Below are 11,922 nucleotides of genomic sequence, written 5' to 3' on the forward strand. Positions count from 1 at the left end.
ATTGCTGGCCTCAAATTCTTCCTCCGCTATCAAGTCTACCAAGGCACGCACCACTTCTATGTCAAATGACCGTATCATCTAAAAAACAGCAATTCTCTAAATATCAGAATTTACAGTTTACACATGTGTCTCGATGATTAACTAATAATTTAAATTTGAAACTCTGTCACGATATGCTTGTGTTGGATCTAAATCAAGAAAAGAGCGTCCCCCCATGACTTATCATTCACTATAAACAATGCATCCATTATTTAAAACCCTGTTAGAATGGGGTGCATTGCAAATTGTATATATCTCCCATAATTTCATGGGAAAAATCATACTTCCTCACATGACAAAGGTCCCCCAAGTGAATGCTTTGACAAATTCTGTAAAGGCTAAAATCCAAGTCATTTCATGTGTCCAAGACACTTTGATGTAAAGTTTAAAGGAGTGGTGGAACAGCGGGGATGCTAGTCTAGGCTCCAGTCCCGGCTTCAACAAGTGTCTAAGCATTTTTATGATGAAGATAATCAAGAATAAGAATCAAAGTTTTTCACCATTTCATAAATTTTATGTCCTGACACAAGGATCAAACATCTTGTGTACTTCTCTCAAAACTAGCCGATACAATTTGCAATTAGATATCTGGTCCACAAGCAAACCAAGAAAATTTGTAATGGGAAACCTGGTCCACTCTGCATATACAGACTCAACTTATGACTGCTCACATCCTCAACTCTCCTTCAATGCCTATCAACTACTTTGCAATACAAGAGTAAAATTTACCCTATGCTCCTCCCCCAAGAAGATAAGAGATGGAACCTTAAATTTACCACAACAATTACTTCACCACAACAAGAATTGTTAACTGCCTACATAAAATCTCAGAACTACAACGAATTTGATTCCTTTAAACCTGTGCTGTGACCCATAAGAACATTATGGACAGTACCTGCAGATGATAAAGAGAAGCTCAATTTACATTGTAAGTGAGTTGTGCTTCCTTCCATCATTGCGTTAGGAAAATAAGTGAACTAAGAAGTCCAGGCTGAATCACAAGAGTAAAACATTTTGAAAAGTACTGAGTAAAAGCAATGGACCTCAGCACTTGTGTATTTCAATCCTGCTAAACAAACTATCATAAATACAAACCTCCTAGCATACTGATGAATTTTGCAACAGAAGATTTAAGTTAAACACATAAGCTTTTCAATTATCTAGTATTAACCGGGGCAACAAAGTTTCAGAATTAAATTTATGAAAACCTCAAGCCTTCATTCAGAAACTCCCATAATTTGTCCTCATCAAAATAAAATGATCAAAGGTATAAAATACGGGAAAACCAAACTACATGTTCCAGTCGGCTAATTGTATTGCATACTCACGCACACTAAAATCAAATTCCCCTAACAAAAATTCGAGAAAAAGGAAATAAATATGGTTCACTAAGCCAACCAGTCTAGCGCAATACAACAAATCCTAAATTCCTAACCCAGCTATGCTAAAAGCAGATAGGGAGTTAAAAAATTAAATCAAATTGAACTACTCAACCCCTATCCTAATATGCAGAGGCCTCACTTCACCATCATGTTATCACCCAGAGTATGCCTCCTCATCTCCATGATCTTGCGGTGAGAATTCGAATGCATCTGACTCGAAAACGTCGGACTATTAGCCGGACGATACTCTGGCACGAGCCTACCCGACTTGTACCTCACCCCGCAAGCATTACACAGAGTTTTAGGCCCCATGGGTCCTGCACGCCACTGCGGGGTCTTCTCAGCCAAGCAATGCTGGCACTTCCGACCAATAGCAGAACCACTCGAAATTTTTGGCAACGCCTTCGGGAAATCATGCTTCACAGTCTTGACATTCACTTGGTTCCACCAACCAGCCTGCTGCACTGCAACTGGCAACTCAGGAAACTCCCTTCGTCTTCTTCGTCTACGTTTGCTACGAGCACGAACAGGGTAGTGAACCGGGAAGCTAATGGGAACCGGAAGCGCCCCACAACAACTAATCGTCGCACTTCCATTGCTATTGCTGCTGCTGCTGCTGTTCTCGAGAACAGATATCGGGCTTTGCAGATTCTGGTGCGGATTAAAAATGTCAAGCCCAGTCTCGACAGCTGGGAAAGCATCCTTGTTCGATAACCATTCGAGTTCCTCCTCAACAAATTCCTGGTTAAGAGCAACAAATGACTCGGTCAACTCAGACATACACACAAAGCAAGAACGAGTTAACTCAGTCTTTACTAAAATTATTAACGGCAACTGAGGGCCCCATGTGGCCACCTCATTCAACATGTTCCATGTTACTTTACTTTCCAAACGGCACAATAAAGTCAAATAAATAAAATATATAAAAACAAAAAATCTCAACAATAAAATAGAATGTTTCCAACAGGGCTAAATTAGTCTTTTGCAAAGCAACAAAAATCTCAACAACATTCAGCAAGAGGTGCACATGCTATGATATGGACATGGCCCAAATAATTGACCAAAAATATTATTGTGTCCAATGACTAAAATACCCATTCACTTGTAAACACAACATTAGGGTTTCAAACTTTCAAAGGACAAAATAGTCTTTTCATGCAAATTACGTTACAATACCGAGTCAAACGTCCAGAGTTAACCAACCCCGCCCGTTTCATTTTTTTCATGGCTTCACATCTAAGAAATGAAAAAAAGTCCCAACACTCATAAGTCATAACCCAACTACAACACGACACCACCAAGTCAACTCGGATTCAACTCACCACAACTCGTCCGAGTCAACTCAGAACCCACCGAGTCAACACGAGTTCACCCCAAAAACAATAAAAAACCCGAGTCAAGCAAAACCCAGACCGAGTTCCATATCCAAATGACCAAAAACAAAATAAACACACTAAAACTTACAGGAAATCGATGGCTATGATCATCCCCATCTTCACCATCAAGAGGAAAGTTGAAAATATCGTCACCATCCATCAATAAAAAAGGTGGGTTGCCCAAAGACTCCATTTCTAGAGAGAGAGTAAAACTTTGAAAGGGGTTTTGTTGTCGTTTTTAGAGAGAGAGAGTAAAAAGGAGAGAGAGGGAGGACTGGAGAGAGAGGTTATGTTTTGGAGGCGTAGTGGGTTGATTTGTGTTATTCAATTTAAGTTTTTGAATGGTTGGCAATCACGGAGAGGAGGGGATATCTATGTTTGGTCTGTTTTTTCAATTTTTTTAGTTTTTAATATCTTTATTTTTTATGGAAATGACTTTTATGCTACTTTTTGTTTTAGTCCTGATTTTATTCCATTTTTATATATACGTTACTGTTTTAGGATGCCTTTTTTGCTGGATTGTTCTTTCACATATTCTCCAGCACCCCATGAATGTGCTTTATCGAAAAATATATTTAAAATTGATATTATATTGATTAAAAAATTTAGTATCTAAAATTAAGTTTTAATTTCTTGTCAAAATATATGTCACAATTTAATTGGATAAAAATATGTCTTTCAGGTCACCTGACCAATCAAAAAACTTTCATGCAATGTTTTTTATGGAAACAATTTAAGATTTATTTGAAAAATCCAATTTAGTTGTTATTATCTTTTATTCTATCAAATCTAAAAAATAATATTAAAATATGTGCATTAAAAAAATATCCTAGAAACCGTAAATGTATATAACTTACCCTCCTTTATTAAAAAGTATTATTTAGCAACAAAAAAAAGTATGGGTCAGATTTCAAATTTAAGGTGTCTTAGACATATTCAATTTTTTGAAAATATTTGTGTAAAAAATGACATATCCAATTAGGTGTTAGATGGATACAAATAAATTGAGGACTGCTAGTATATATTTCATCAAAAAATAATATATGTCAAAAATGTATGTGAAAGTTTATTATTATAGATTGGTTTGGTATTACAACCTCTGAACAATAATATATTTTAACATTTGAGATGTACTACATTATCTCTTTTTTAATTGCAACTTAGCTATCAATTTTGAAAATTTGTGTGAGGAGATCAGTCTCCTTTGTATTATTTACATATATTTCAAAATTATATATTTATGCATCAAAAATTAATTGTATTTATATATTTGTTATTCATTTACTATGTTGATTAATGTATGATGACTATTTTCTAAAAGAACCTTATGTTTGAAATATTTGTATACTTGAGAAAATAATGATCATTTAAAAAAAACTTGCAGAATAAAATTAAATAAAAAAAATTCAATCCCGTAGAGCAAACATATACATATACTTATATTTTGTCGCTCAAATACAAATGCAAAATTTTCACCTTTTAAGGTAAAAATTGCCTAGTACACATTTTCTCGATATACTTTCCTATAATCCGTGCAATGTACAACTTGTTTCTAAAACTCGAATAATTTTTAATAATATATTTTATTTTAAAATTATTTATATTATAACATATTCTTTTAATAGTCGGAAAATATTGAAGAATACAATTATTTATATAATATATGTCTGAATATAATATGATATATCATGACTGAAAATAAATAATATAATATAAGATATTGTTGACCGACTCAAACTCCGTATAAATTGTTTAGAAGACAGGGAATATACAAATGAAGAATATTAAAACTTAAATATAATATTTAATATGTTGTCGAGGGGGATTTGAATTATGAACCCTATGAGAGAAGTTTATATATTAATATAATAAATAATAATTTATTATTACATCTAACGGTTCCTATTTATCTGAATTATAATCTAAAGCTGTTATCTAGAGTAACAACCAAATAGAGGGTGTCCTACTTATAGAAGTATAGTATTAATATAATAAATAATAATTTATTATTACATCTAACGGTTCTCATTTATCTGAATTATGAATTATCATTTAACAACTATTATTTACAGTACCAAACAACAGACCAACAAACAAATAAAGGGTGTTCTACTTATAATGGTATTGTATATACGACATAATACATATATATCTTATTATTAAAATACAGCGAGCTACTAGAGCATGGTCCTCTGTCTTTCAAAACACCACTCGTAAATTCCTAACTTGATATCCACCTTTTCCTTTATAATAAATTACATCTTCATTATCTCGATTAGGGTTGTACATGGGTTATGTAAATCGATTAAACCAACCCAACCTCAACCCTTTTTAAACCCGATCCAATGCAAACCGAATAATAGATTATTTGTTACATACTCAACCCGAACGTAAATGTATTGGGTACGGGTTACAAATATTTTTACCCTAACTCAACCCAACCCGATTTATTAATATGTCACTCTTAATTTTATTTAATTTTTTAAGTTTAATACATATCTATACATCTTCTAGATGTTTTCTGCTGACTACTCCAATATATTAAATGAGTTATGTATTATCTTTTTTTCTCACCTCCGATATCTTATGATTTACGATATGATATACATTACTAAAATGACAATGTTAATCAAATTTAAACATAAGCACTATAATTATAAGTTATACACATTTTAGTTTATTTATAATTTCAAAATTAACGACAATTTATAATATTAAAACTTTTTTTTATAAAACTATTCAACCCAATCAAACCGACCCAAACCGATGTACGGCGGGTAGGGTTGGGTTACGAATTTATATTTTACAGGTTGGGTTAAAAAATTTCAAACCGATCTAGTTGGGTCGGGTTGTAAAACGCCTCCAACCCGGTCAACCTAACCCATGTGCAGCCCTAATCTCAATCAAGGGAATCATTCAGTAGCGTCGGGCGATTCACAGCCAAAGAGAAGAGTGAAAAGCGAATTACGAGTATATCCTACAAAGGATTGAGCGAATCCTTAATTATTGTGTCTGATGTTAATTGTAATTAAGAGAATAGATTGCGGCTAAATCTTGAACGTGGGAACGAGTATGAGTTTTTGACGAGAAGACATTAAGAATTAAGGAGGAAAATGGTTCTTATGACATATGTAAGTCCAATAAAACCATGGGTCAAGGTATTGTCCCGCTTACTTTTACTTACTTTAATGTATCATTGTATATGAATTTGTACCTAGAACACACATATCTGTGCACACATAAGTCGATGGTCTTTTGAGCAAACAACATCTTCATTCTTTAGAATGAGGGTAAGGTTGCGTACAGTATACCCTCACCAGACACTGTCATAAACAGTATTTACTGAGCACGGTTGATTGATAGATTGATTTATCTCAACCTCCTGACAATTTAAGATTTAACAATCTAAAAATTGGTAACGCCATATAGCACTAATCTAAAGATTGAAACTCCATCAAGTAATGAGCAATTTATTGTCAATGGTTTTAAAGCTGAGTTCGATAAAGATTGTGTTTTAATTTATCATAAAAAAGTAAGTTTATTAATATTCAAGGGGAGTAGTTACATGTGTTAGCTATATAAGTATTTAATAGATTTTTTAATATTTGCTAAACATGTAAAAATTATGCTCGATTACCTATATTGATTAGGTATTTTTTTAAAATAGAATTTATTGTTATTATCTTATATTTCTCAAGTGACACTACTGCTACAACTTGATTTATATACCATCAAGTTACAATGTTTGCTAGACAATACATAACACAACCTTCTAGGTCCAGCAAGATTGCTTATGCATTCTTTCCCGTGAGGCTTGACAAATGAGGCTAGATTTTTATCTTGATATATTGCTTTTAATATTAGTCCAATTTGTCATGCTGAAGATAGAATGTTTCTTCTTCTTCATAATCCAATATCACATGTAAAGTTTATCTTGGCTTCTATTTTCTTTAATGATTAACCCATGTGTTGTGTTAGACTGAGGATTTGACCATTGTTAGGTCACTATCACCAGCTATTTGAGTTTCCTTAATCGTTGACAACGAGTGGATTAGCCGTTGATGAGTTGATGTAGTTAGTCGCTGATGTTGTAGCTTCACTTAGTAGTTGATAGCTCACTTCACTTAATCATAATTATATGACATCAGTTATTTACAATTATCCATCTTATTCTTAATTATTCATTGATTCAACATGACTTCTGAATGAATAACAACATCACTATATACAACAAGAATCTCACATGAAATGTTACAAAACCCTCATTAGTTGATGAGCTACTCCTTCAACAGTTATCTCTTAGGATGGTTAGCCGTTGAAGACTACAATTCGACTTCACATAATTATGCCATGTGATTTGTTTATTATCAAGATTCAGGTTTGATTCCTAACAATCTTCCCCAATTTATGATTGATAGAATAACAACCATAAATTAAATCCTTGATGATAACAAACACATTCTAATTTTTAAATATTTAGAGTGCAAGGAAATAGTATATGTTAAGCTACTGATATATGAATTGTACAAGGTAATAGTTTTGAGGAAAACATGTTACTCTGAAAGTAGCTCTTTTAGACTGAGCAGATGAGAGATTAAATTCTTTCTGATTTCTTACTTTAGATTAAATTCTCTAAAGTAATAGGCTTCTGGCAGTGGAAGTGAAGCTTCCAGATCTTATTAAGCCTAGAAATACTTCTTGGTAGGAGTATGTATCCTTCTTTAAGAATGTGATGTAGAAATTATATGTTGTTGATTCCATCCTTATAGTCAAACCCAGCCTTCCAAGTAGTTTTGAGTGGAATGAAATCTTCTAACTTTATGGATTTCATCAAGATGAAGATTGATATGAGAGTACTCATCTATATCATCTATATATATATATAAATGAGTCATTGTCTTCAACCTTTTTCGGTGATTTAGAGACTTTATATTTAAACACTGGTTTATTTTGAACTATAGTATTCTTGACAGCTTTCAATTCCCTTTAGAAAAGTTGGTAACACAGTTTCCTTAGGATTGATAGGCTCTTCTTTGGACAGAATTGGATCCTCATTTAATCCAGGAGTTACCACTATTGATTCATTCAAAGATGAATAAAGCAGTAGTAACAGCTGAATTTCCTTTATTCTTTGCAGCTGATTCTGTCCTCTTTCCCTTGGGCTTAATAATTGTGTCTCATCTTTAAGTTGCAACTCTAGCTCTGTATGAGGGTGATTTTAATGCAATTTCAGATGTGTCTGAAAAATTTGGTTGGCAGCTTCATTTGAGTTGTTAGGGATAGATTTATCAATAACTCAATGTGTTTACAAGTCTTCAGCTTTAGCTAGTCCATAACCATCAAGTTTAGGACAACTTTGGATCTTTTAGTTGAGAACAAAGTGGCAAACGGGTGCGTAACGCGTGAGAATCTGCCGAACAGTTCGGGCCAAATACTGAAGAAAGCTAAAAAACACTGTTTGATGAGCCTACTTAGTATTAGGTAGTTGGTCAGGTAAAGGCTGACCAAGAGAATGATGTTTAGCTAGTCTTTTTGGATGATCAGCCACACTGGGACCGAGACACTGCCCGGACTCCCACGGGGGCACTAGTGGGGAATCTTGGACAATGGATGAAAGCCCAATCCGACAATATCGCGTGAAAGAAGAAGGACAATGCCGCTTGTAAAGCTCTTTCGTCGAGTGCGCGATCATGACAGGATTCGAGGAAGAAGCCCCGGCTAACTCCATGTCAGCAATCATGGTAAGACGGTACCCATCTGTTGATGTTCTTTTCCCCCTCAGTGACTTCTCCCCCGTCTGTTAATGCTTTACTCCCCCTCAGTTAGGTAGAGCTTCTAATTTCTCCCCTTTTTGTTAGCATCAAGGGATGTGTTAATTCTAGGCTAGCATCAAGTGAATAAATCTACAAATGGATGCCAAGCACGTAACTAACCAAAAAGATATGAGACCTGACTATCAAGGGATATGTTAATTCTAGACTATCTAAAATTTAACCACACATAAATAATTTAAGAAAAATCATGTCTCTTCTTTTAGCCGAACACTCACAAGTAAGGCAATTTATCCATTGATGCACAAACAGTTCAATGGTTGCCACTTAAGCAAATAAAAGAAATAACTTTTAACCGTTCAATAAACAAAAAATATCAATGGATACAATTAACTTAAGAGCAAGCATCCATTTTACATATTATGACTATCAATTGTAAGTCATATGTCATAGCCTATTTGTATATTCGAGGATTCAACTCAACTCAAATAAGAATGTAATAAGTAAATAGTGGATCGACCGTCAGAGAGATCTCGCAAAGTAACATCTGTCAGAGGATTCAGAAACAAGGTTCATCTACAGACTTGAGGAGTTAATTCACTGGAAGAAGCTCAAGAAATTGATCAAGCCTCAGTGATATAAATCAAGATCGTGGATTTAATCAAGTGACAGAGATCTCGTCAGAGTATCAATTAATTACAAGGATTTAATCTGAAGAAAATCAAAGTGTCAAAGTCAAGACATGAAGAAACGTCACGGAAGTTAGTCACTCATGAACCAGACAGTACATCGAGTGTCAACATTGAAGTGGTGGAATTGATTGATAATTTCAGTGATTTTCAGAAGATATTCAGAAGATTGGTTGCTGCTTAGGATTAGTATTAATTCTCTATTAATTAATTAAGTCATATAATTTAATTAAGAAAATAAATTATATCTGCAAAGATTAATTTATTGATTAATTGAATTAATTGATTAATTAATTCAGAATTAATATTAAGGACTTTCAAGATTTTAATTGGTTTAGTATCTATTTAAATTCAAACAAGACAAACTGATTGTATTAGTATGACAATCGGTATGACAATAAATAGTCATACCGAAAGTCATGCTAATTCATTTAATTGTCTTGTTAGAATTATTATTAGATTAAAAATCTATTATTAATTTCAGCAAGACAATCTGATTGTACTAATATGACAATCGGTATGACAATCAATAGTCATACCGAAAGTCATGCCAGTACAGTTGATTGTCCTACCGAAAGTCTTGCTGAGCTAAAAGGAATTGTCATGCCAGTTCTTTTTTGTTCGGTTGTTTGTTTTAAAAAAGAAGCAGAAGACCAATTAAATTACACACATCCAACAGAAAAGAAGTCAAGAACATACAGAGAGAAAAAGCAGCCAAATATTTCATCTTATCTGCTAATTCAAGATCACAATTTCTAGTTTGTAATGTTAAATCCAATCAACTAGAAATCATTCTCTTGTTCTTGTGTAACAATCTAGCGGATCAAAATCCCTAGAACTTAATCTCAAATTGCGTTTAACATTTGATTCTAATTATTACAAAAATAGAAAAAGTTCATGTCGAATTTATTCTAGATTTGTGATAACAAATTTTCATAAAAAAATTATAATATATTGTTAGGTCACACTTTCACTGTAGAGGGGGTTAATACAGTGTTTATTACAATCAAATCAAACTTCAAGAACTTATGTAACAGAAAACAAACTTTATTTAAACAATAAACTCTGTTACAATCTGGAACTGTTATCTCTCAGTGATGAACAAAATATCACGAGAGCTGCTAGAGTTATATTTAATAATATTCTCGATAATGATAACACTTATAGTGTAAACCCTATGTCTGTGTTTATATACTACACAGTTACAAGATATTCGCTAATTGATATGGAATATAATTCTGCTTCCTAAAATATATCAATCAGATATCTTCTATTCCAAGTATTCCATTCTTCACGGAATTCCTTCTTCATGCATATCTCTTCTTATGTTTATCTTGATCTTCTTAACTTTAATCAGCTACTGTCCTTATCTGATCGTCCTTCAGCACTTAAGTTCTGATATCTATCTCCTGATAACATAAGTACTGATATCCCTTAAGTTCTGACTTCCAGTACAAGTACTGATCAGTTAAGTACTGATTTGTTCTGTTCAAATAAGATCTGAAATCTAAACATAAAACATATTAGCCATGACATTATCAAATATATCTAACAATCTCCCCCAACTTGTAAATTAACAAAATATACAAGTTTAACAGATATTTGATGATGTCAAAAACATTAAGTACAAATGCATGAGAAATAGACAAGATAACTACAACTTACAGTCCTTAAAGTTTTTACCAATTCAACTTCTGATAACAACTTCAATCTGTATAAATATCAGAATTTAAGCAGTTGTAGATCTTCGACTTGGCTTCATCATTTTCTGATCTCTCTGATGTCAGGAGTTGTTCTGAGATAATTCTTCAACAAACATTTCTCAGCATATCTGAGTTCATCAATCATTCTCCGTTTGACATCTTTAAGCTCTGCAGTATCTTCACCAGTTTGAAATATTGCAGCTCTGAGATCATTAATCTTTGCTTTTCTCAACTCCCGATCTAGTCTTATGACATAAGCTTTATTAGACTCTAGATTGAATTCAAGCCCCTTAATACCAAGATATGTTCTGATCTGTGCAGTATTAGGCTTCATATCAACAATATCACCATTGTGATTTCTGTACTTTGGAACATATCTGCTGTCAGACTTAACAGAATAAAGTCTTTTCTGTCTCTGAATCTGTTCCTTTAAGTAGTTTGCAGCAGTTTCTGTTATTCTGTCATCCACTTGAAGTAAGAACAATACATGCTCCAATTCTTCAAAATACTTCAACGGAATGGCATTTTGTCTTATATGATAAACCCTACCATCTGTCATGAAATACAACATGATGTATTCTTTCAAATAGGTATGGTAAACCATCTGTACAGATTCTAGTTGATTCAATCTCTCAGGAGTTGCTCCAATACCTGGTTCACTCAAGGAAGTTGGATCATCGGTAGTGTTGTGTACTCTTCTTTCATCAGCACTTCCCAATCCAGTTTTATCTCTAGCTTCCTTTCCAGTAACTACTCTTGCTTCAAAACCACTTGAAGTAGTCTTCAAAGATTGAGTCTGTTTTGCTTTAGTGAATCCTGGTAGGAGTGTTTTAGATTTATTTTCTGATATCAAGTTAACTTGAGCACTGTCAGAGGTTACTTGCTTCTTCTGAATATCAGAACTTACAATTTCTTGACTCTGAACAACTTGAGCCATGTCAGAGGTTGTTTTAAGAACTTTT

The 11,922-nt window shown here is 33.4% G+C and overlaps 1 protein-coding gene and 1 pseudogene across 1 annotated transcript; one reads left to right on the forward strand and one right to left on the reverse strand.

The window, feature by feature from the left end:
• Nucleotides 1-1,330: 1,330 nt before the first annotated feature.
• LOC141678108 (GATA transcription factor 1-like) lies at nt 1,331-3,161 on the reverse strand. Its single transcript, XM_074484350.1, has 2 exons — nt 2,886-3,161; nt 1,331-2,162 (listed from the first exon to the last, which is right to left on the reverse strand). Exons 1-2 carry the CDS (start codon nt 2,988-2,990, stop codon nt 1,557-1,559), a joined length of 711 nt encoding a protein of 236 aa, XP_074340451.1. The 5' UTR covers nt 2,991-3,161; the 3' UTR covers nt 1,331-1,556.
• Nucleotides 3,162-8,156: 4,995 nt separating this feature from the next.
• Nucleotides 8,157-8,381, forward strand: LOC141681913 (18S ribosomal RNA; annotated as a pseudogene).
• The last annotated feature ends 3,541 nt before the right edge of the window (nt 8,382-11,922 follow it).

This window comes from Apium graveolens, chromosome 8 (assembly GCF_009905375.1).
Source record: "Apium graveolens cultivar Ventura chromosome 8, ASM990537v1, whole genome shotgun sequence".
Classification (NCBI taxonomy): domain Eukaryota; kingdom Viridiplantae; phylum Streptophyta; class Magnoliopsida; order Apiales; family Apiaceae; genus Apium; species Apium graveolens.